This window comes from Lates calcarifer, linkage group LG7_1 (assembly GCF_001640805.2).
Source record: "Lates calcarifer isolate ASB-BC8 linkage group LG7_1, TLL_Latcal_v3, whole genome shotgun sequence".
In the NCBI taxonomy this organism is placed as follows: Eukaryota; Metazoa; Chordata; class Actinopteri; family Centropomidae; genus Lates; species Lates calcarifer.
In genome coordinates, this window is record NC_066839.1 from 10,287,670 (window position 1) to 10,314,512 (window position 26,843).

Below are 26,843 nucleotides of genomic sequence, written 5' to 3' on the forward strand. Positions count from 1 at the left end.
GTGAACATAGAGGACAGAGACAGAAACTAAAGTATCACTCTGAGACCAACACCAACGTTGATATCAATTCTATCAATATTAGGATCTGTGGAGCATTGTTTCAGTGAGGGGGTGCCAATACTTATCTGTAACAGAGTATTTACTTTGTATGGCCTCAAGTGAAATAACACCTCCCACCCAAATATCCGAGTATGTCCCTAATGTGTAAGTTTAAATGAACAGTTTCTTATTGCAGAGCTGTTGTACTATTGACCAGTCATAGTTTGTACAAACTACATCTCTCTCACTTACACACACACACGCGCACACACACAGAAAAAAAAAAAAAAAATCACTCATATAAATGTATGAATATTAACTTTCAGGATAAGCCAACAGTGGTACATTGGACAGTACAGGAGTACACTGGACAATAAAGCTATGACAGCTTGTGTACCATTGTTGTGATCCTGATCAAATAGCTACACTGTTTTCTATAACTTCAGGGTTCAGGTAATTATAAGGCAGCTCAAGCTCTGAGTTCCTCTTGGTAATAGCCACACTGAGGGAGGACAGCTCTGCTTGAAAATCCTTGATCATCTGTAAGACTGCAGGCTCATCAAAGCGTTGCTCAGGATAAGTACCCAGAGGCACCTGACAAAGACAGAACCAAAAAGTTCTTTTAGGGAATTTGTAATCTTTGAAAAAAACAATTGCTAGTCCAACACCTGTAGCACTTTTGATCAGAAAAAAAACAAAAACAAACCATACTCACAAAATCCTCATACTTCCTGCTGAGCTGCCATGTAACTGACAAGGCAGCTGCTGCCAATGCTTTATTCGGCAGAGTCACCAAGATGGCCTGCGTGCTCGACTGTCCTTTGGTTGTTGGTGGACCATGATGCAGAAACACTGGAGCATTGGGAATCCAACCTTGAAAATCAAACTTTAAACATACAGCAGCCATTAACAGAGACACTGCTGATCTTGAGACATTGAGGAAAAACACTTAACTTTCTTGCAGAAATATTAAAAGTTTCAGCAAGAAAATAATATATTTGCCAGATATATATTTTTAAAAATGTCCACTTACAATTTAAAGTATGTGTATTATAATTTCCATCCAAAAAAAAAAAATAAAAAAAATTACAATTTAGGAACTTTGAATTTTTTTTTTTTTTTTTTTTGGTGGGGGGGTCAGCATAGTTTTCAATAAGGCAGATTACAGAATTACAATTTAAATTTTAATTCTCAACTCAAGCATTACAAAATGTTTACCTGTGCCCCGTTCACTGCAGAATGCCGACATGATGACGTGAAGATCACCATAGTGACAAACTTGATAAGTTCTTCCACAGTTTGAAAGCTTGAAGGGATTCCTTTAAGGGAATGTTCTCGTTAAATACATTTTATTACAGCTGTTATAGGACTGTAATTGTATTTTTGCATCCTTTATTCTATCCTCCATGATACAAATACCTGATCTATCTCCTTGATAAAAAAGGACTCACATACTAAATATTTATTCAAGCATTTTGGAAAAGAAATTAATAACAAACCAATACCCACAAGTGAGATACCTGAGTCACTATTTCCCAGAAATCCATAGTAGAAGATCTCATTGATCCATTCCTGGAGTTCAGGATCTGCAGACACTTCACTATCAGATGGATAATAATATGCCACCACTGCCCTGACAAAGCTGAAGACAACAATAAGAGAACTAGTATCAGAATGTTAAATATATTTCTATGTTGAATTATGGTTTACAACAGCCAAAGAAAGCTTTACAACACATTGGCAGGTCATATTTCTAGAATGTTAATGCTTATCCATTTTTTTTGCATTTGCTCCTTAATTCATTTGTCTAGATTTGCCATTTTAATCCTCAGTTCATGAGATCAGGGTTGATTGTTAGCAGGCAGAAGTTTACCTGTTGATGATGTTCCACAGCCTCAATGCATCATCTCGGTAATAAAAGTTTGGGATGGACTCCAGTCCCCTCGCAGCAATGTCCTCATGAGGGCAGAGGGAGGCGTAGGTGCTTTGAGAGAGTCCCCCTTCTTATTAGTTCTATTTGTCCTTCCTCTCCCACTGAACTCTGATAAACAGAAACAGATGTAGCTTCCAAACACATTCTGTACAAAACCCAAGAATGTAGAATATGTCAGGGTCTCTCCACATAAATTCATTCATTCAAATTCAGTCATTGACATTCATAAGAAATTTTATTATTAAAATATGTCTTCATTCTAGAAAAAAGCTACAGTCTTTGAAATATGCAAGTATGGTTAATCTAAAGTTTTCGGCTGGAACTGAAAATTTAAATTGGTAGAAATAAGCAATTGTTAAAACCTGGTACAAGGCATCTTTAGCCTTCTTTTCTACAAGGATAATGCTTTATTGTACCCTGTCCCTGTTCAAATAAATTACAATTACAAAAACTATGACACAGAGAGTTCATAAGTCATACATTGCCAAGAATGCTTCCAGGGCCATAAAGAACAGCACGGGCAATGATGTTTATATGGAGAGTGTATCGATGATGGGGGATCAGCAGCTGTGAAGATAAAGCAAGGAAACACTAGTGACAAAAACAAACAAAATAAAGAGCATAGAGCTGAGTTAACAAATACACAGTTGTTCGTCTTTGCTTGCAACACTGTGCTTCAATTAAAACAAACAAAAAAAACCACCACCACAATCTACCTTGTGCAGGGGATGAATCATTGGGAGGTTGCGAAGCTGTCGCCATTGCAAAACTTTCTGCCAGTAGATGAGTCTTCTGCAAATGATTGATCACTTGGGCGTAGAGGGAATCTGCATGCCTCACAAATATCTTGGCCAGCAGCCAGTCAGTATCCAAGTCGCTAGGCAGAAAAATCAGGGTCTCCTTTGATGGCTGTTGAGTGAGCTGAGGGAGGAGACATATTTAAGTTTGCCATAGATGATCAAAAACAACAACAACAAAAAAAAATGTCTGAAACACTTGATAAGCATGAAACCTGAATTGCGATGGGCAGTAGTTTCTTCTCTGGATTTAGGTACAGCAGGCAGAGAGCAGCACTCAGAGGTACCGGTTTACCATCTATTATATGTGTTTGCAGTCCTTCCATGATCTTGTAGTCACTTATGAATATATTACCTTTCTGTAGAACATAATTACTAATGTGAGGAATCATAAAAAGGATGAATGACGGAAAATAGTGTTTGAAACAACTAAACTGTAGGAGATGCACTTTTTGTACCTTCATCTCTGCAGTGAGAGAGTTTCCATTGGCGAGAAAAGGCTTCACCATTTCCTCTGTGACAGCGAAATTGGAGGGAAGCTTTGTACAGCGTTTGATCACATAGGGGTTGATTCCATTAAGAAACTGGTACCCAAAAAAGTCATCATCCTTCCAGTGCTCTGACACATACACTGGGACATAATAGATTATTATTCAGTTAGTTTTTACATAGAAGTAAAACATAATACACACTATGCTAAGATCCTACTCGTGAAGGGTGACTTTTTGAACCAGGACACCTCCTTCATGGCCTCGAGGCTTTTCCAGTGCTCAGATACTGTTAGACCTCTCAGTTTGAGCTCAGCTAATCTGGATAAAGCAGATAAATTTAAAAAAATATTGTTAATTGCACCAGTTGTTTGTGTTTGATTGTCCAGGATTCATTTTCCAAATAATGGTAGGTTGTAGCACTTACGCAATTTCCCTTAAGTATTTAAATTGAGAGGCTTTGGAAAAGGAGAAGCGGATTTCTGCAGGAATAGCGCTTAGATCTTTGATGTTTAAGTTGTAGGACATTCCCTCTGCATACATCTCCCACCTGCAAAGGAAAACAAGAAATAAAAGAAGCTAGAAATAGTGAGTATGAATCATAGTCAACATTCACAGAGATGCACCTTATTAAACAGCAACCTAATATTGATGAAACACTCACTTGTACATTAATTTTTGTTTGACCAGTTCTTTTTTCCGTTGGTCCACTAGTTGAGGATAGAAATCTTCAAAGGCTTTTGTAGCTGTGTGGATTACAGCACAGATAGATTAACAAAACATAAATTTTTACACAGATTAATTTAAAAGTACATTGCATACAGACATGACCACAAAGGAATAATGCGTAATGACACAACAAATGTTTCAGTTATACATGACAGAGAAAAAATACTTCATTACTAACCTCTCCCCCCTCTCAACAACACAGATTCACCCCTGGACAGCCATGTGTGACAGGGGAAAAGAATGTCACCCCCCTCAGGTGTCCTCACAACTATCTTAGAACAAAACCAGTCCTTTTCTGGGGATTCTTGGAAAGGATCTTTCTCCAACTTGAGGAGAAGAAGACATCCTAAAGAAAAAAGTGTAGTCACAGAGTATGTTCCCACCTGTGGTTGGACAGAATGATGCAATCAGGAATATTAATATAGACCAAAATGCTCAAATTAGTGACACTGTATGTGCGCTGATTAAGCTCCCTAACAGGCAATTTAAAGGGGAATTAAATTAAAACAATATATTTATTGTAGTTTTACAGCTTACCTTTCCAGTTTTATCATCCAGTCCAAAGCTGGTCAGCTGAGTGCGCGCAGATTCCCTCTCAGTGCCAATCAGGGTAACAAACAAGTTATCAAATGTGCCTGCAAACATCATGCTCCCTGTAGTCACATCCAGAGTGTACTCTGCCATAATGCCTGGCCAGCTACAACAACTCTGACATTAAAACAAAAAACAACACTTATATATTAAATAGTTTTACTTCAAAACAGTCAAATATCAGGCATCAGACATATGCAGATTTCATTAAGTTTTTGTTCTTGGTAAACAGACATTACTCTGTGGTGAGAGAACTCCCCTCTGAAGTTTGACCTTTCGCACAAAATACCGACACCACTCACCCTAAACAACAATCACAGGTGTAGGACATTCACTGATTACTGAATAAGACTGCTGAGACCTCAGTGTGTGTGTGTGTGTGTGTGTGTGTGTGTGTGTGTGTGTATGTGTGTGTGTTTTTCTTTTCTTTTTTTCTTTCTGGGAATCCATCAGTCCAAAAAGGCTCAGGTTAAAATTTTGGTCTTAATGTATTTTGAGTAATGGTGTAATTTTGTTCTTGTTCTTATACACTTTCTATATGTTGGAAATGTGGGATGATAAATTCTTAAGATACAAGGTTTCTTGCAAGTGCCCACAATGCCTCATATAAAACATTGTGTTTTATCTGATGTTTTGTAAAACAGTGCTGTCTTGTAATCACCATCATAAAAAGTGCAGCGATGCCTTTATTAGTTGAGCTGTATTAGTTGTTTCTGGTGTGAAAGACGATGAATGAGACAACACAAGCTGATATGATGCACAGATCACTCCCACTTTATATATACAAAAACATGGTAGTGCATTTAGTTTAGATGTAGTATTTTGCTGTTTTTGCATTACAGTTACAAAACAATATTCAGAATTTTCTTGGGGGGTCTAAAATGAAGAGAATTATTCTGCCTGGTCATCAAATGTACATTACTTATGACTTTCAGTTTTTAGTAAATGCACATGGAGTCTTGCTGGCATTGTCAGCCATGTTGAAGCTTTGAAAGTATTTTAACTTTTTTTAAAATACTATAATCAATGGCTACACAAAGTAGGGAAGTATTATTGTTTAGACATTAGCTGGCACATCAGTCACGACATGGCTGTTCAATATTAGATGCTAACATTTGTAGGCAAAGTTGAGATATTTTCCTTGTGGAGAGTAACAGCAATGAAGTGTTAAAGTAAATAAGTGGTGAAAGCTTGAAAGACCAACAAACATATGAAAGGCTGTAAAGATTTTATTAAATGGTAGCAAATCACATGCATTATTGGGCTCTCCTCATATTAATATCCATCCGTTTTCACTCATGTCCTCACAACCTCAAACCCAGACAACAGACTTGCACTGGGTTGACACCCTTAACTGGGTTCAGAGAAACTAGCTCATTTAGGATCACATAGGAGGGATTAGCAAATCTTGTATAAAGTGCTGGCATAACTTCTGTCACACAGAAATAATGCAATATAACCAATAATCTGCTTTTTCCCATGGCTACTACTGAAAGGCAAGATAGTGAAAACATTCAAATCTCTTTCCACTTCTACGTCAGTGTATCATATAGAATGATATAAATCTATTGTGCATATTTGTCGTCAAGAAAATATACTTTATTACCAGAGTAAGGGTGCATTTTTCGGCAAAAATTCATGCAAAGCTAAATGGTTAATGTTTCTTCTCCACATAAGGATCACCCACGACAACAGACCTTCATTGTGACAAGTAGGGTGTTATTTCATTAAGGCTTCTTTGTAATCTATAGTGTAACACGGAAAGAATACATTTTTTTGTCAAAACAGAAAAACTTTAATTGCAACATCCACATAATACCACAGTGACTCTCATGCAGCTACGAGAGGTTAGCCTTGTTTGGTCAGGTGTTAACATGACGCAGGACGCGACGGAGTGAGTGTCCATCTCTGGCAGTGCACATAGCAGGGAGGGGTATTGGTTCTGTCTTGTGCTCCACTACGTTGAAGTGGCACTTTTTAAGATGGTCCGACATGCTGGGGAGGTCAGTGAAACCCCATGACAACACCGGGCTGAAGGCAGTGCTGAATCTCCACACCTGTGACAGTAAATAAAAAAGGATGTTGGCATGAATAGTGCATTGCATATTTTTGTAGGGCTTCATTTTATTTGTCATATGCATTTTCCACACAATCCTCATGTAATGTTACATTCCTTTGTTTTGTTACAGCACTCCCAAATCCTAAAATCTTCCCCTAACTCACTGTTAACATTTGAAAGAACATTTCACCATTGTGGAAAATGCACTTTTTGCTTTTGTTCCCACGCAAGGGACACGCTAATTCTTGGCTGGGACCAACTGCCAGACAATGAACAGAGATACCACAAAGTTACTGCTTCTAGCCAAGGAATAGTCAAATTGTTATTTTTACTCTTCAGTATTTGTATGGATATGAGATATAACTTCTTAACTAGTGACTAGCTTTAGAGGTACTGGTAGGTGGATTTAACTACCTATGAACAGAGCCAGGCTTGTTGTTTTTCCCTGTTTCCTTCCTTTATGATAGGCTAAGCTAACTGGCTGCTGGCTCCCATATTTATCAAACAGACAAGTAGGATTACAGTTCTAGTTTTCTACTTACTCTGTTTTTGATCTGCCATGACACAGTGCCATGAGCACCAGCGCCTCGTTTTCGCTCCCACTGCAGCTCCACTATGCCCCTGGTCTGGAGGAGACTGGCACACACCTCCCTCATAGTCCGTGAAACTAATGACAGCTGGCACAGGCTAAAACTGTCTAGGAACCCCGCTATGTGCCACAGTATCTCAATGGGCAGCCCACTAAATTGATCGGACTGGGAGTCTCCTGGAAGTTTTGCCCTTGGGCAAAGCTGAACCCCAAAGGACCTGAGGTTCCTGTCATGAACCACCTTTGCCCCCTGGGTGGATGGGTAAAACCTCCGTTGGGAAAATGTGCAGCCATAATATGCCAGAGGGCAGCGGTGCTCCATCCAACCATTGAGGCCAGCGTGAATGTCACCATGGACATTTGTGAAATGGGAAGAAAACTGGTCCCGGCGGAATGACTGACCACAGATGAAGGGGAACATGTGCTGGTAACGTGGGTTGTTAGGGAGGTAGCGGTTATGAGGGACAGCCTCCACCTCCAGAGCTTCAAGGACAAGACCGAGACGGAGAGTGCGGAAAGGGCTCGGGTAGGAGAGCTGAGGGGCAGCGTGATCACAGGCAGATGCAGAGGCCATGTCACCTACTCTAGTGTTTGTTACCAAGATTGCTGCAGGAAAAGTGAAAGTCTGCGTGCCAAAGTCTACACGGTAGCCGTCAACATAGACTGTGTCAGAGATCCTTCTACACTCTCTGGACTCTTCTAAACAGAAGAGCAGGGCTGCTGTGATCAGATCTATCTCTCCTAGACCCATGGGGTTGTCGTCCTGCTCCAGATCTGAGGTATCCACTGCCTTGTCCTCCATTTTGGGTCGGAGTCTATACAGTGACCTGTCTGGGATGTAACCTATCCGTCCATTAGGTAATGAGCACTGGCCCTGGCCCCTGAAAAATTGGTAATTGTGGAACTTGCGCTCAGACCTATGGTTTTCTAAAAGAACTAGCCCTCTGTCTTCCAAGACCACGTGACCAGCCCTCTGTGCCACACCCTGGCTGATATGCACTGGAGATGTCATTTGAGGGGTCACTAGCTCTTTAAAAACACTGTCATCTTGCACCTCAACTGGACAGGCTATCTCTGGAGAGTCATCCATTGCTCCTGACTGTGGCCCATTTGTTGAGTTTAAAATCTTCAGATCTGTACCTTTAGTAGCTTCATTTCCACTCAAACAGCTAGAACAAACACTTTTCTCCTCCATCTCTCCTGTATTCAAATCATCAGCAGCTACAGGTGTTCTGTCTGCCAGTCCGTTCTGAAGGTCTCCATTGCTGCTCAAACTACTCTTTTGCATAGTGGCTTCTCTGTTCACACACTCTGTGCTGACGCCAACAGAACTGGCACTGCTAACAAAGTCTAAAGCAGCAGCTAAGCTTCTTGCAGTCTCAACTGTGGCCTCATAAAGTTTACTGAAGTGCTCTTCATTCAAGCCATTTATTCCACTGACAATCTTCTCCTTTGCCGAACCTGGTGGGGGAGGTTGTGACTGATGTGAGGATGATAACTGTGAAGGTGACTCTGTAAGGGTGGAGGCCTCAAGGGCAGGTGTTAGCATAGCTGAATCCATTGTCCTGTTTGCCTTACTACCCAGGACAAGTGGTTCTCCCTCTGCAGTAGGTGCCATTGCAATCACCTTGAGGGACTCCAGTAGTGTGCGCTGGTCTTGAAGGGCAAGTTGCATGTCTAGCTGCTCCACCTCCTCCACCCCACGACTCAGGCTCTCATAGGAAGTATAGTCCAGGCAGCTAACAGGCCATCTGTTCCACTCCATGGTGCAGCACACAACTCCAGCCGGACACACCTCAAGGTGTCCATACATTTGGTTGCGCACCAGGGTGACGGGGCAACCATAGCCGCTGTTTAAAGCAGGGGACCCTCACCAGTGGGCACATAAGGTGGTGCTCATCAACTTTGCAGGAGTGAAATACAGCCCCACACACTAGAGGACAGTTGATAAGATCACAAGAAATGCCTGGTTCAGGTCTGACTGTGCATCTCTGGTTAACACAGGACATACAGTGAACATGGTCCTCCTCCATCTTCAGAGCTGAGGGGGTGGACAGCTCCTGAGGGTGACTGTAAGAAGATCCACTGTCCTGCCAAATAAATGGAAAGAGCAAATAAAGTAACTGCATAAAAAACAAAACATGACAACAAAAAAATGTAGTAGTCCTATGTAGGACAACAGAATTACAAATTATTTTACTGTAGGGTAGTGCACAATAATATGTGCATTTACTGCAGTCTTTCTGAACAAGAATATTATAAATTTTTTTAAACCTTAGACTTTTACTGCACCCAACTATGATATCAGTGTGGTGGTGTACCAGAACTGTTGACCAGCCCTGAATGGCTGCTATAATTACTGCAAACCACCAGATGTCACTGTGCCTATTGAGATCCATTCCACAAAGGTTTAAGTCTGATGTTGGCTCAAACAGGAGCAAAGCTTCTTGAAGCCATCCATCAGAAGAAATACAGTAGAACAAGACACAGACCAGATAAAGATGCAAAAGGACAGGAGCAAAGGGAGCAGGGGGGAGGAAACAATTACAAATACAGAAAACAGAGGAGAGTAAATAATAAGTAGAAAAAAACTATACAATAAATCACTCTTAGAAAGCTATATGCAGTACAATATTCACAATCAGTGTACATGAATGTGTTTCATGCACATTCTTTATGTGTACAAAACATAACATATTAACATAGTAGAAGTGATATAATGTATTTTGTTATTATTTGTGGTAAAAGTGATGTGAAGACTTACATAGCAACATAACAGCCTCCTAATATGAATAATGAGAATTTCCAAACAAACTGAATGACTAAGCAAACCTGAGCTGTCTGAGATGCTGCTGTTCTGTCTGTAGATCTGGCTGTGAAACAGTGCCCCCACTCCACCCTTTGTGGAAGTCAACTGCAGTCACGTGATACACCCAAAAGGCTGTCACATACAAGTACCTTATTAGGAAGCTTCCCAGCTCACTGTCAAGGAGGTCAAAACCTTTCTTTTCTTACATTTGGGAAAAGATAAATTCCATACTACATACTTATTCCAAGTAAGCTTTGAGTGTGTTTTATGTTCACACTAGAAAAGTGACAAAGTATACACACATTAGAATATACACCATCTAACAATGCCATGCACAAAGCTATTCACAGCTGTAAAACATTAAAAGAAGCTGCAAATAGTAATGCTCCAGAAGGGCCCTAGGAAGATCTTACAAAACTAACAAAACATGTTGCTTTTTCTTTGTGAAATAAAATCAGCAGTGTAACTCAAAATTTGCAGTTTGACTTAACATCTGATATACATGTATTATATAATTTCCTGTTAGTACTACAAAATGGGAACATATGTTGGCTCATCGAAAAGATACTGCAGATATTGTATGATAAATATGAGTGTATAGTACAGTTAGTATGTAGAATGGAATTGGGACTCAGCTAGTGACAGGTTAGTGATGGAATGCTTTTTAGTTGTTTATCTCTTTCAGTATATATAACATGGTTGACAATAAAGTTAAATAATTACATGTGTAAACAGAACTGACAAAATCACAACATCCTGCAACTGAGATGCTAATCTCTGATTATTACTGGAAGGTAGCTAACAGCAACTGTCTGTCTGTTTCAATACCCACTTCATTAAACTACTTAAGAATATGTGTTCTTGTAAAATTGAAAAAGAATAGCTGTTCTGTTCACGTAAAAGTCTTTTGGTTAGACATCAGTAATCTGACATCATCTAACTCGACGAGCCATTAAATCATATTGTTTGTTAAACTAAAATCGGAAATGTAATGGATATCTGCCACTCCAGTTATCGTTGAATGAGATTTTAGCCAGCAGTTCAAGCTGGCTCACTTTACTAATAAGTGCCCCAAATAAATAATTAACTGACAACAACTGAGGCAGCTTCCCACCCGGAATACACTATGGCTAGTTCAGGTTCCTGACAACTTAAGTTTACTTTCTCAAACAGCACAGTAGCAAGGGAACCGACAGTAACACGAGAAGCTTTTGATAAAGTGCACAGCAGTTTGTATATATACTCATACTGCAAGCCTGTCCCTTGTTAACTGTTAACTTTCTCTATTATATCAACTTGTTTTTGTAACAATGGCAAGCTAGCTCACACTAGCCGGCTAATGCTGGCTAACAACACATAGCCAGCTCGGAAGTTGAACGGTTCACAACAAGCTAACTCTGCAACATAACGTTGTGTTAGCATGCGACTAGTTTCTCACCTTATTGCTGTATTGGCAGGAAAAGATGCGATAAGATATGTTTGATTGTTCTGTACAAATGCAACTAGCTGTTAACTGTAGTTTCCTCCTGTAGAACAACTGCTAATGATAGCTAGCTTCATCTCCTCTCACTCAGCCTCCTTTTTTTCTCCTGTCAAAACTTTATTGACTAAGATGTAATTCCATTACAGTGACAAAAAACCCATTGGTGTAAAAAGGAAAGAAAAACGGCAAGTAAAGTAAAGATAAAAATAGAATACCGTTTAATTGTGTAAATTGATACGCCTTTGTAATGTTAAACATAAAAAACTGCAATAAAACAATTTAAAAAATCAACATCTGTAAATAAAGAATTTACCTTTAAGATAATAATTTAACTCGAATCATTAATCTATGTGTACTTACATTTCAAATACATTATAAACTCTTTGAAGTTGTACTTTATTATTTATTATGTATATACTATTATTTAAAATGTATTACATACAAGTCTAATATTAAAATCAGACCTTTTTGTTTTGTTTTGTTTGGTTGTTGTTTTTTGTTTGTTTCTTTGGGGCGGGGTTGGTGCTTTTTGTTTGTTTGCCTGTTTGTACATTTCCTTTCGAATTTGCTTACTAACCCATTTAGTATCAGTGATATCTAAATCACCTACAGATTAAACCATCTGAAACAACTTTACAGATGCAAATTTTCTAGGCGACAGGGAGGATGTGCATACATCCATGGCTGTTCATTTTAAGTGTATGTGTGTCCATTATTGATAAATATATTAGATAAAAATAAAATCACTATGCCCTACCACCCACCACCCAACAGTTTTCTTTTCACGTGCTCATCTTAAGTTTGTACCTCTCATGATCAACATATACACAGTTTTAGTAAAGTAAATGTTAACCGGAACCAAACGTATCATTGACTTTTTTTCACCCCACCTTGATCTATCTTGCTTTAACTGTTCATAGTAGTTTGCAAATATAAACTTACAGTTGTTATTGCAGGCATAAACAAACACAAAGAAACGAAAAGAAAAATGGGCACAAAAAATTGCAAGAAAGAAAATCATTACATTGACGAAGTAAAATACTTCTTCCGCCCACTTAACCCCCCCAGAACAGCACTATCGCAGGACCTAATACATTGCTTCGCCCATCTTTTTTAATAGCACGCAGTAACCTGTTTCAAACAGGAGAGGTCAGTGTTGCACCGTTTTTGCCCGGCGGCCTCCCAGCTGGTCATGGTTAGACTATGCCTCAATTCACTGTGAGAGAGACGCCACGTTTCGAGGTCGAGGTCACCTACAAAATAGCGCCCCTGGAGCTGGGGGACCTGACTCATGGACACATCAGCAGGACAGTGCTTAGCAGTACCGAATACACTTGTCATGAGGTGTTAAAGCAAACCCATGCAGTCAGTGGGACTGTCACTATTTACATGATACAAAGTCTGAAATGATATGGAGTCAGGATTTGCACTAACATTTCTTATTAAAATCTTTGTACTTTTGAGCTGAGCAAGCAAATGTCTTGTATTTATAACAGTCACTGTATACATTGTTAATACTGTGTACAGAATGAGTTATTGTAAGTTACATGATGCTGTGGTTTTTTAAACCTAATATGCAGCAGGTGAATACAAGAATGATGTTGTGCATACATATGTGAGTCACTGGTTCGTGTGTTTCATTTGGGGATGTCTATATGGTACCAGGCAACCAGAAAAAGCCTGATGCCTACTGTTAAGACCAGGACTGAGAGTGACAGAATAGGAGGCTGCCAAAAGGTCTGTAATGACTAAACTAAACCAGACTCCATATCACACACACACACACACACACACACACACACAGAGAGAGAGAGAAAGGAGAGAGAGAGAGAGAGAGTACTTGACCCTATGCATTGCTTTGTCAACTACCAACCCAGGAGACAGATAATAAATTGGTAAAGAGAAATGAAGGATGAGTGGAGATGGTGGATGGACGTGTGGATAATGTTAAAACTGCTCAATCAGAAAAGCGACAATAGAGAAAGCAAATATGCCTTCAGAGACTAACAGGGATTTCTGAGCTAAAAGCATTAATAATCCAGACATCAGTCTGCAGCAGCTCAAGCATTTCTCTGTTTGAATCAACAATTAATGATACATATTATGAATGAATATGAATGTTTATCATGAATTACTAAATAGGAGCATTGTTTCTTAGCCTTTGATATCCAAGTCATCAGGGCACTCTTTCAAACTTTTAATGGTTAAAAGAAACGCTGAATAACATATATTTTTCTCCCCTTTTTCGGCTTTGCATTTCCTTCCCCTTCTGCTTCTGATGTTTTGAACGTTTAGTGTCTTCATTTCATCACTGACGGTCATATGACCTTTATCCTGCTCACCTGGTTCCTCATTGGAGCTGTCCGGTGCTGAAACCCATGCTTCCCTTTGCAAGTTTTTAAGTGTGGTCTTCGTGCTGTTCTCTGTAAACTGTCGCATCTTTTATAGGATCAATCAATCCCGAGTCGATGAAAAAGACAGATGTTGCTGAATAAGTGCCAACTTTGCTGATTACCCCGAGTTGGGCAAACAAAGGCCCATCATGAAAAATAGCCTTGCCGAAAAACTGATTGATGGGGTTCATGTGTGGAGGAAATAAAACAGAAATGCGTGTCTGTTTTTTTAGATCAACCAATTTTTCACAAGTGTGAGCAATGACAGTGACATCAATATTACTATGTGAGAGGGGAAACATTTCTGAGCCTGATACGAACAAAATGAAAATTCACCTAATTCATCAATTTAATTGATAATTATATAATTGATTGGTCTCTCTTCACCAAGTACTGCACAATCAAATTAATAATACTGTTTCAGTCATTGCTGGAAAAGCCTTGCGGTCAACCCATGTAGACTGTGGTCCTCGAATAAACCGAGTGGCGCCGTCGCCCTTTGCCCTGAAGTGTAGCTGCAGCATCCAAGTCTCTCCTTCTCAAACATGTCACTTTTACTCAGGTTCAATATCAGATGCTCGCTCCCGAAGCCCCGGGCACCAGCAGAAGCAGTGTCATAGCGACTACTTTATAAGTTCATCTGTGATATATACCGCCTGGCGTGAGTCACGACAGGACCCTACCACGTAAAAGCGCGTGCCCCCTGGGAGTGGGCCATATGTTTGCGTGGGTTTAACACGCGGGGTGGAGCTAAACCATTATAAGACTCACTCACTGTCTTCACCGCTGAGGGGCGGAGTTTTCTCAGAAGTTCTCTTCACTTATAGTAGCCTACAGTGGCAAAATAGTCACTTGACATGAAGACAGCACTTATATTTTCTAATGAAAACGTCTTTGCCTTAGACCTGCAGCTGTTCACCATAAAGCAGACCAGGCCATCATCACATAGGCCCATAAGTTAACATATATTAGAGACAGAGCTGAGATCTGTGATTGGCCTCTGCTGACTGAAATGTCACTAGTGACCTTCAACCATACGGTGGGTGGCGCGATGCACACTGTTGACTGCTGTCCGTGGTGCTGAATACCGCCACTGTGGCTCGTGTAGTAGCTGAGGGGCCATGCCTGAAGTGACCTCAAAGAGTGAAGATATCAGACATAGCCTAACTACTTAATAAGTCATGAGGGACAGCGGTGCTTGACGCTCCTGTCTGCTTGTTGTTAGCGCTTGTCAGTCCAGCATCCTGTAAACTCCCCTCAGTTATAGTGAGCTGTCATGTAATTCAAATGGTGATTAACGCCTGATACCAATACATCTCACTTATTCCCTCCCTCTCGAAATAACATTTTTGACATTATTGTTATTCACACGCTGAATATGCTATGAAGTTGCTACAAATATTTATGATGAGATACATCATAAACAATCAACACACAGTCACACACATAAACACCGTTTTGTGTAAACTAGGTGTACCTAACAGGGTATACTGTTCCACTCAACATCTTCATATCTGGATGAAGGGAATAATACCGTGTATGAGATAATACTGCAATGGCAATGAAAACTTAGTTGACCCAATGTCTTGCACAGATAGCAAGTTTGAATGTTCCACTGATGTGATTTTATAGTGTTATGCGTGCCACTTTCTTTTTTCTTTCTTTCTTTCTTTTTTTTTTTTTTTTTAGCTCCGATTAAATCATTTCAGGTCCTCCTCTGATTATGTATATTTTAAAGATTTGCAGGGAGAGGAAGTAAATACTGTAGAAAAGGCGATGGTTGTGGGGAGGGGAGGGGGTCTTCGTGTTCACGTTTCGAGTTGAGAGAGAGAGAGAGAGAGAGAGACGGGGAGAGGGAGAGAGAGAAACTCAAGTGATACAGCCGAGGACCACGCGCAACAGAAGACGGACGAAGGCACGCGACATGTCTCAAGGATTCAGGTAAGTTTTGATGCAACAGACAGAAAAGGGACCTTCAAATATGTAGGATAATGAAAATAGATAGGTTTACGGTATAGGCTTTTGAAAACAGACCGTTCTTGTTAAGCTTTCGTCCGCTATATACATATATATATATATTGGTATATTGGTGTATTGTTATTAGTGTTACTATTGTCATTATTACTGTTATCATTGTTATTATCAACCGATTGTAGCTCACGCTGCACGGCAGGTAGGAAGAGGAATGGACGGTGCGTTTCCAACAAAAACAGCCAGGGTAAAAGCAGGGTATCTTTTTATCAGTTCTCATGTAGAATTCAAATAGGAGGCGACTGTAGAAGGATATTTATTTGTATCTCGGATGCACGAGAGACTAGCTGAGTCAGGTCGTGAGGAATGTGTCAGTGAGAGGATAACGATCCCAGGCAACAGTCCCAAAGACGTCCTCATAACGTGTTTGGAAAGCGCGCTGTCCGCGGTGCTGAAATCTGGTTTCTGCCTGATTTTCTCAATGGACAGCAAGTACAGTCCACTGAGCCTCTCTTCATTCAGGGTGCTGCTTTATTCCTAACAAACACGATCGTTTTAGGGATTTAAAAAAATACCTGGCTGTTCTCCCCCCAGAGCTAACCACCAGCACGGTTGGGCAATTCCCAGTGGATAGTGCTCAGCCACTGTTGCCCACTGATCAGCTGGGTGTGAGTTAAGTGCCTTGCTCAAAGGCACCTCGATGGTAGTTGATAAGAGAGCCACGAGGACTCCTGCCAGCTGTAAGAATGTAAAGCAGGGCGTTGATGGAAAGGAGCATGCGTGCTTAGTCAACTCTTCCCACATAAACGTTCAGCACATCTGGCCTCGTTTCTCCTGGCTTACATGTCACAGCAGTTTGTCTTATTTCTCTGCAGGTGTGCGTGGATATGCCCCAGCTCTCGTGCTCACATATCATGGTCGCTGGGATAAACGTGGATGTACTGACAGACAGCAGATAGTATGCCTGCACAGTTGGCACGGCTCACGCGATGTGGCACAACATGGCACGCGTAAAGATGGGTCTCTTCGCTCTCCTGTGTCTCCCCACGCTTTTTCTTCCGCGTCCTCGTGCTCTCCCACAGCAGCAGCATCTATGAGCGGTCGGTGGTCCCTCGCGCCGCGTCACGCTCCGTGGCTCGTATGGACGGAGACGTGATCATCGGCGCGCTCTTCTCCGTCCACCACCAGCCCTCGGCGGAGAAAGTGGCCGAGCGGAAGTGCGGGGACGTCCGCGAGCAGTATGGCATCCAAAGGGTGGAGGCCATGTTCCACACGTTGGACCGGATCAACACCGACCCGAACTTGCTTCCTAACATCAGCCTGGGCTGTGAGATCCGGGACTCCTGCTGGCACTCCTCTGTCGCACTGGAGCAGAGCATCGAGTTCATCCGGGACTCCCTCATCTCCATCCGGGATGATAAAGACGGGTCCAAATGGTGCATTGACGGCACCCCGTCCAACCAGCCTCCACCCACCAAGAAACCCATCGCAGGTGTGATCGGACCAGGATCCAGCTCTGTGGCCATTCAGGTGCAGAATCTGCTGCAGCTCTTCAACATCCCGCAGATCGCCTACTCTGCCACCAGCATCGACCTGAGTGACAAGACACTGTTCAAGTACTTCCTGAGGGTCGTGCCCTCAGACACGCTCCAGGCCCGGGCCATGCTAGACATTGTCAAGCGGTACAACTGGACCTACGTGTCTGCGGTGCACACCGAGGGTGAGACCCCTTCACTGACCTCCGTAGCTGGGAAACCATTTTCCAATACTGTGCTAACAGCCATGTTGTCTTTTAGTCTGTTAGTAGACAGTGAGTTCATAGTTGCCTCATCATTCATTATGGTATTTTTAATAAACCATGGTATTACTGTTATACTCTTATTGATCACAGAATTTTGAGTTTGACAGCGACACACACACATATTTACACACCAGCCCATCACTTGCGTTTAGGGACCTGAGAGGATAATAACATATTTAAGTTAAACCCCTGGCTTATTAGAGAGAAGTGTGTTTTACATGGGTAATTTAGGCCTATGTTCCCAAACAATTCACATGAACAAAATGACAATAACTGCAACTTTGAAGACTCACATCCATGTTTGTCTCTTGAGGGAAACTGCACTCTCTTTGTCCATCTCTCTGTCTTTGTGTCAGTTCTTCACTCTCATGTCTCATCAGGTTTTTCATGCAGTTGTCTGGAGTTGAGTTGTTACATGGATATTACTTTCAGTAACAGATCCAATGCACCATCACAGAGCTGTGTGTGTGGATTAAATAATCTCTGCTAGGGTATAGATTCTAAATAGAGTGTATATTAATAGTCATATATAGTAAATATTGTACATATGGGGTATTTTCCTCTTTTGTTTCTTTGCAAAATATGTGTAATGCTACTCTGTCCTCTTCCTTGACATTTTGTTATAATATGTTTTAGTATGTGGAACCAAAGCTGGAGGTTCTTGGCTGTGTTATCAGAGTAGTCAGAGTCGCAAGTTTTAACAGTGGATATCTTGCCAAATTCATGAGGATCCATTTTAGCATTAACAATTTAGGTCTTCATTTAGAAATGTTAAATTAATTCCATGGCTAAATCAGGAGGATGAGGCTGGGATGAAAAATGGCATTACTGTTTCAAATTTCATCAGGTACATATAAATTAAAATCAATGTCTTATCTCCTCAGGAACCCCAAGAATGATAGTGCTCAGTGATGGGCTCACTTTCTTTTTGAGAACTCTTTTGCTCATTTGTTCAGCCGAACAGCACAACAGTTATGGTGAAGACAGGAGGTAAAAAGGGAGAGACTGGTTGAGTAGACAGAGTAATTACTGTGAAGTGAATTATGTCCATGGCTTTTCATTAAAGTCTTAGTGAAACACAGTCAGTGATGTGCACTGAAATTATGACTGACAGGCTACATTACCCAGGATACCCCCCTGAGGAGCCACGGACTCATCGGGATTGTAAAACATCTATGGAAAGTCCTATTATAGTCAGGCGTTGGAGAGGGGCTTTGACACAGGTTGCTATCAGATAGATGACGAGAGGGAGTTAGGGAGATGTAGTACCTGGAGGCATAACTAGGTGGCGTCAGCTGTCTGACCTTCGGCATACCTGCAGGAGGATCCACTGGGACTGAAGTCATAATTTAAGAGTAATGAAAGACCAGTCAGGGGAAGGATGAATTTGATTGCAAGCAACATCACTTGCTCCGGCTGCAGAGTGAGTGGTAAAAGTAGAATAATATTCAAGAAATGTTTAAAGTGTAAACTTGTAAGCTTTAATTGGGATTTCTTTCTTTCTTCTACATGCAGACCTTCTGTAAATATAAATCCTTATTCTGAATGTTCAGTTTTGTTAGAGCCAACAGTCAAGAAGTTTGGAGCCACAGTGAATTTTTATGTCTGAGCCTTCACATTATAATTTGCCTGATGCAGACCTTATCCTGACCTTTAAGAAGTCATATGTAAATCCACTTGTTTGTTTTGCTCTATCTTTAGTTATCTCTGAAATAGTGGTCACGACTGGCTTAAGCTCATGAGTTTTCCCTCTCCACCACCTTAGACAAGTTATAAATGCAGCTTGTTGCCCGTAGCAACAGCTAGGGCTGTGAAATTGCATAAATTACCTGTCCTGATTATCATCAGTCTGGTAGGAATACTCAAAACAGGTTTTCAGTGGTCATTGTCAAATGGGCTGTCAGCTAATGTACCACCACCCACCAGTCTCACATCCCTAGATGGAAAGAGTAAAATAATTGGGTATCATTATTCCGATTTACCATCGGGAGAATGAAATGAGGCAAATGAAAATATCATCAAAGAACTATTGGAAAACCAACACACGGGCCTATTGTGTGCCTGAGTAAATGCATTACTGTGTGCCTATTTCAGCTGCCATCTCCCTTGCTCTTTAAAGCCACGGCATGCACAGAAACAATATTTGTTCTCCATCACCCATATAAGGGACCAAGCAGCGTGGAGGCCTTTACGAACTCGGCCTTTCATCAAGGCAGCAAATGTTTTCAGATTTTTATGGATAGGTGATTTTCCCCAGTCGACATGCACATTCAAACACACACTCACTCACTCACACAAACACATGTTCAAGCTTGCACCAGTGATTGGATTGTCTGTGTAATCCAGCTCTCATGCTAAAGAGCCGTGGGCTTTATCAACAATCCAGACCGTGACACATTAGTCAAGCACTGCAGTCCACATGGAAATAGAAGATTTAGACTCAAACAGCTTTGCGGTTCTCTTGATTGGGATGGTGTGCAGTTAAACAAGGATAGCTATCCTCTATCTATCTATCTATCTACCCCTTTTTGCTTCGATTGCAATCAGTGGCCAGTAAACTCTCTGACACTCATTATCAGAGGATCAGAGCTTCAGCTCAATCAGGGCTTGACTCACTGCTGGGGGGATGCGCTTTAAGAATAACATTGATTGTCCATCAGTGAAATAATTAGAAATGTATGTTTGAGAGCAATTACTCATGCTGTTTAATGTCAGTGTGTTTTTGTGTGTAACAAGGCATGTAATGCTTGTTATTTCTAAAACATTGATTGTGTCACTTACAGTCACAAAACGATGCCCCATGTTTTGATCTCACAATCAGTGAAAATATCACAGCAATCCATATCCACAAAGGCTCATTTAAGAAATGGGATTACCAGACGGTGAAAATACATTACACGAGGAAAATGTTTTATTGTTTAATTCCAGTAAAGACAGGATGTTTTCAGCATGAATACTCATGATTTAACAACAGTCTGTTCTCTTGATTACCTACAGGAAACTATGGAGAGAGTGGCATGGAGGCCTTCAAGGAGCTGGCTTCTCAGGAAGGTTTATGCATCGCCCACTCGGACAAGATCTACAGTAACGCAGGGGAGAAGCACTTTGATCGCCTTTTGAGGAAACTACGGGAACGTCTACCCAAAGCTCGTGTAGTGGTGTGTTTCTGCGAGGGCATGACTGTCCGAGGTCTCCTGATGGCCATGAGGCGACTGGGGGTGTTTGGGGAATTCCTCCTCATTGGCAGGTATGGATGTGTATGTGTGTGTGTGTTTTTTTTTTCTTCTTTTTAACCTTTTAATTCACAGTTGAGAGCATCTTTGTGGATGGCAAGAAATTGGTTAACAGGCTGGAAGGCTGAGAGATGCCGTGTTGTCTTCCTGATGTGCATGTCACCAAGGCAACCAAGAAGAATTAGACCACATACCAATAGCACTGAATAGAAATGTTCTCCAGCAATGAATAATTGGTATTTCTGTCAGAGACACAAAACTAGAGAGGGAAACAATACCTCTACTCCATTCTTGCCCCATTTGTGCTCCCTTATTTGGTTTTCCAAGACAATGATGGTCATTACTTATGGAGCAATCAAAAAGAAGCACACACACACATATATTTATTTATACACACGAAGATCACACTGAATCAGTGAGCTCTGCCTTTGTGATTACTCCACCCCTGTGGATATTCACCCCATCTTTTCCTCTCCATATTTCTCCTCTTTCTCTGTCTGTTAGTCAATGTTGAATGACAGTGACTGTAATCTTAGTCATTAGAAAAGGGCAAGTAGACTCGTCTCACACACATATGTAGCGGCACATTACACCATGAAATAGCCCCGGAGGAACTTTCACAGTTTGTCAGTAAAAGCCCCAGCAACCACGATGCTACTTTTCAGTTCATTCATGCAATATCTACCCCCCATCATTTCAGGAGGGAGGAGGTCTTTGGCACTGGTCTGGTGTGTGGCAGTTGTCAGCCGTATGCTACATGAGGAGGACATTAATAAGACAGCTAAGGATGACTGAAGCTTGTCGCCTAGCTAAGCAGTATTCGTTGGAGATTTGCTGAACGCTGCATCAGTGCAGCTCAAATTCTGACCCATCATCCTCCAACAGGAAGAACCCAGTAGCTTCCTTTGCTGATGTATGTTCTCACTTTATCACTGTTCTTTAGCACCGATATACCAAGACAAATTCCTTGTATGTGCAAACTTACTTGGCAATAAAGTCTGATTCTGAAAGTCTGACTTATCAAGATATTTGGATTTGGCCCATACCCCTCTGAATGTTAAAAGATTAGGATCTGTACCTTTCTAAAGAAAAAAAAAAGATGTATGAATATAATGTCATACATTCAAACACAGTTAGTACATCTAGATACATTAGTACAATGCATAGAGGATGCTCTGTGCAGTAAACAGGTTGTTTTACCTTCTAAAAAAAGGTGAGTTGAGCCAGATATTTCAGGTTTAAAACTGTATCACAAATGTCAACAACAGATTCCCAAACATACAGTGGTTGTCTTGGATTGTGTGCCCTGATGTTAGTAAAAAAGATTGTTGTCTATGGATTTTTTCCAGTATTGTATAAATAGGTATATAGGTAATTGGTATAAATAGGTGTGTTTAGAAAGAACTCTTTGCTCTTTGTCTCTTTCTTGCATTCGTCTTTAGTCAAATTAAAAGTATTTTGTATATCTCAATGGAATGTCATCAACAGTTTGTCACTATATTTCTTAACGTCAATGTATCCCATGAAAAGACCAAAACCACTTATGAATTCATCCTATATGTATGTGTAGTAAATGCCTCATGTAGCCCATTACTCCAAGCCATAGACTTCCACTGTTACCCGAAAGCTACTAAAACAAATCACTGACCTACACCATTGCCCTGGGTGATATGTTACTTAATCATCAGAAACATGGACACTGTTTATTTTGACTTGTTCCCACATGCACCATCTTCCTTCTGTAAATATTTACTATGCAAAATGCATATTAAACTGCAGGTGAAAATAGTTCCCAACAAATGCACAATTTACTTCTGTTTAAGTAACATTTGCTAAAAATTACAGTGCCCAGCAGGTTCAAGAAAATACGTTTATACAATTTTTAAAAAATGAAACAATATGTTAGTGACCAGTTTTTATAAATTTCTATTGGTACCACTTGATTTCACCTGAGAGCCATAGACAGAGTAGGGAAGTTACAAAGTATTAAGAGTTAGAGACTAAAACAATATTAGTTTTAGTATTTTCTTGGGATTTGTTGACGAGAAATATACATCAATACAAGCTATCTTATTGAAAAACTATCTACTTGATGTGGATCAGGATATCTTGTTGCATCAGATAAAATCTGACAATGAGATATACACGATGCTCTGGTCTGATAAACACTCTGCTGGCTGGCACTAAGGGATTTGTTTCTTGTCATTGCTATTATCCTTGAAGAAGTCTTTCCTATTTCTTATAATAGTGGTGGGAATGAAGAAAAGACAAGTGCTGCTCTTACCAGCCTCTGTTTATGTTGTATGTGTTATATTCAAAATTCAGATGCAGGACATGCCTTTTAAATTATCCATTATAATGACGCTCTAGGGTTACAGTGCTGCCCATATCTCCCCTTTTCTCTTTCCTCCATAGGATGGGATGGGAAAGTGGGTCTTTTTTTAGCTTTTGTGGAAGTCTCCATGGGCGGAAGAAATGCTTCTGGGTCACAGAGAGAGAGAGGGAAGGAGATAGAGAGACAGAGTGTGTAAAAATGACAGAGGAAGTCTGGGCCAACACAGATGCCAAGCCAAGTGTGTGTTTCCTGGCATGTACTGAACAACTGAATGATGCTGGCAGACAGGTATTAGCTCATCAAAGGGACGCTTGTTTTCTTAATTTATGCTTTCACCTCCAAAGAAACCTCTTTCATGAAGTGTGTGTGTGTGTGTGTGTGTGTGTGTGTGTGTGTGCGTGCGCGCACAAAGAGCTACAGAGAGTTGGAGGGATGTAAAATACACAGGCAAACAAAGAGTGAATGAAACAAGGCGACACAGCAGGAACAGTGCAGACAGGCCAAACATCTAAAGCACCCAGCCTCTCTTATATTATTCCAATTTTATTATCTTTTACTTTGCTAAGGGTAGATGTCAACAACAAGCTGATTATATTAAAACAGGCAATGCAGCAATTAGCAGGGAGCTAAAGCTAAGCTAAATGTTTAATGAGATACTGTATGAGTCAGCTACAACACTGGTAAAAATTAAGATCTGACATTTTACCCTGAAAACATCATCACATGCAGCTTTAGAATCAGCATGGCTAAAATCACGAGACGACAAGCAATAGTGCAAACAAGTTCCCTCATAATGTGCTAATGTGCTGTGCAGCTTTCAAAGCTTCCCTCATCAAAAAACAAACAAACAAACAAACAATTTAAATGTCAAAGCACCACACCAAAATGCTTTCCCTCTCACCACAGCCAACCAGGAATGTTTGCAGTATTAAGTGCGGCATATTTGCTTATTACAAGAATATTGGTGTCTAAATTATAGCACCACTTCAGGATAGTAAGTGTAATTTGGAGGGATTACAAGTTGTGTGCAGCATGTTCCATAAAAATTAGTGAGATGGTGAGGCAGTTATTGCCATGTACTGTACATTTCCTTATACACTGCTTCTTATTATCTCCCCATTTTACTGCTTAGTAAAATAGTGTACCTACTTAGTTAATAGTGTACCAGAAAATCCAAAGGCACGCTGTGTTGTGGTTTTTCCACCTCATCTCATCATCATAGAAAATCACACTATACAGCAGTGGCTACATAAACTGCAAGTAGACATGCAGAGAGTTTTGAATCTGAGAGCTTTTGTTTTTGCTGTTCTGCTAACCTGCTCTTCAGACAAGGGCCAGGTGTGGCAGCGTGCTCGACCCACTTTATCCCTGACCTGCAGACTCTACTCTGCATCACTTCAACACTTTACCTCCACTCTGCTCTGCTATTGTCAGTCAGAGGAGCTCTTGTCTTTTCTCTCTCTCTGATGTCAGTCATGATTTTGCCAATAAGCTGCCTCCATTACTCTACGACTGCACACACACACACACACACACGCACACACACACGCACATAGGCACATAGGCACATTTAAAGAGGCAACATTTATTCCATGCATATACTCTGCTACATAGATCCTGATGCACGGAGCCGACATAGATTATCCTCATTCCAATCAAGAAGACAGCGATGTCCATCTTCGTGTTGTGTTCAAGTACATTTTAAAGTGATCCTATTAGATGAGAAACAAATTCTATTTAGGCAGAATGAAGTAGGAAGCACAGGAGAAACACAAAAATTACTGTGTGACTGGGAGCTGGTTGATGAGCAGTTTAGGAGAGTCAGTCAATTCTGTAATAAATTGGCGGGAGATGGATAGGGGTAGATCTAGATTTTTTGGAGTGGAGTCCTGCTGATCAAGGCAGATGCTGGGATTGATAAATGGGCCAATAAATTTGTTGCTGAACCAATCAGTATTTCTATATATATGTTGGATAGAATGATGTGTAATGTGCAGCTTCAAACCCACCGAGAATTATCACTTGTAGACTTGGACATCTGTCTGGTGGTTAGAAAAATGACTAAATGAATGTTAAAGTTATTCCATGTTTCCTGTTTGCATATACATTTGCCATAATAACTTAATGATAAGATGATAGCTGTCAAAAACCTGTTAACGCATGTTTAAAAGTTTTTGCAGAGGTTAAAAACATCATATCATATGCATATTTTTTGTGGTTTGGAGGGCACTCTGACATTGTGTCATTTAGTTTGGAGAACTTGTTGTACAAACCCAATCTTATTAATTATTGTCAAGAAGCTTAAATGGGTTTTTTTCTTAGTTCCTGGAAATCTGGTATTATTGAGCTTGTAATTGAGTCTTGAGGGGAGTCAGCATGGCCCAATCAAGTGTTTTCCTTCCTCTTAAATTTCACTCAACTTCACTTTATCTTGAATTGAGAAATGTAACCTTCTTCTCTTGTGCAAGCCTTGCAAAAGAACATCAGTCACAGTTTTGAAACTGTATTTTTTTTCTGTACCTTTCATAAACTATCAAAGACTAAATTTGGCATCTGGCAGTTCCATGACAAATAGACCTTGCCAAAATGAATTAGCACAACTTTTTTTTTTTTCTCAAAGCCTCTTTGAAGTCACTACTTTTTCTACTGAATCCAGAGAGTTAAGGACATGAATCCAAAAACAGTCTGACCGCAGAGTGGAATCACTTTAATGGCCATCAGAGAGCAAGCAATAGCTACAGATGAATGTAATACACATCATAAGCTGAAAATATGTATGAGAATAGAATAAAATCATTGTTCCACTTTACCTTCAGGGCAGCCTTATTCTCTTTTGGAGTGCAGCCACATGACTGGTTGAGGGAAGTTGAAAGATATTTCCCATTATTCGCTGGGGAGACCAGGAATGTTATCTGACTTCATCTTAGCATTGATAAAACCATCATTGAATTCAGTTATCAGTATGTGTGGTGAGGAAGTATTACAATCTTGGAACATATGGACATCATGAGGGAACAGTGTGTGCTACATAGTGTACTTGCTGTGGATTCGTTGCCTGTTATTTGACCACGGAGAGCAATATACACAGTGACTCCCAGGAGCTGGCAGCCCATGTTATTACAGATCCATCACCACCATGGTCCTGTTTTGGATTTTTTGCTGAAACAATGACTACATTTATAGACTGTGTTTGTCAAGATCTTCTAATTGTGAATTTTGTAAGACAAAAGCAATCCTGACAACAATATCTGATCCTTGAGAGTAATTATACTTTTAAAAAAACTGGCTTTAAGACAATATATTTGTGCTTTACAACTAACTGTATTACACATTACATAACGGAGACATTTGAAAGGACTAAAATGTACTTAGCAACCGTTATCTGATGTTATCCACAGTAATCACAGTGAGAAAGAATGAAGCAATGCACAGTTTTCTGCACAAATACAACAGAAAATATGTCAGATTCTTTCTCGTTCCAAGGTTGTGCCAACTCAAAAACTCAACAGTTGTGACTATGACAGAATATGCCTGCACACTGACAGGAATGCATTATATCCATTAAAATATCTGTCAGTGTGTGTGTTTTTAAC

General features: G+C 40.5%; 2 protein-coding genes and 1 pseudogene across 2 annotated transcripts in view; 1 reads left to right on the forward strand and 2 right to left on the reverse strand.

Moving 5' to 3' along the window:
- Positions 1-342: 342 nt before the first annotated feature.
- LOC108880879 (polyunsaturated fatty acid lipoxygenase ALOX15B-like) lies at positions 343-4,875 on the reverse strand (annotated as a pseudogene).
- A 913-nt stretch (positions 4,876-5,788) lies between these two features.
- Positions 5,789-11,643, reverse strand: LOC108880928 (F-box only protein 30-like). The gene is given in 4 exon segments (XM_051071855.1): positions 5,789-6,634; positions 7,179-9,083; positions 9,085-9,315; positions 11,473-11,643. Coding segments are annotated over 3 exon segments (2,274 nt in total). The 5' UTR covers positions 9,259-9,315; positions 11,473-11,643; the 3' UTR covers positions 5,789-6,439.
- A 4,099-nt stretch (positions 11,644-15,742) lies between these two features.
- grm1a (glutamate receptor, metabotropic 1a) overlaps positions 15,743-26,843 on the forward strand; it is a 31,695-nt gene continuing 20,594 nt past the window's right edge. Inside the window, 4 exon segments of the mRNA XM_018672628.2 lie at positions 15,743-15,851; positions 16,757-16,930; positions 16,932-17,601; positions 20,680-20,929. Coding sequence (XP_018528144.1) covers positions 16,871-16,930; positions 16,932-17,601; positions 20,680-20,929 — 980 coding nt within the window. The 5' untranslated portion in view covers positions 15,743-15,851; positions 16,757-16,870.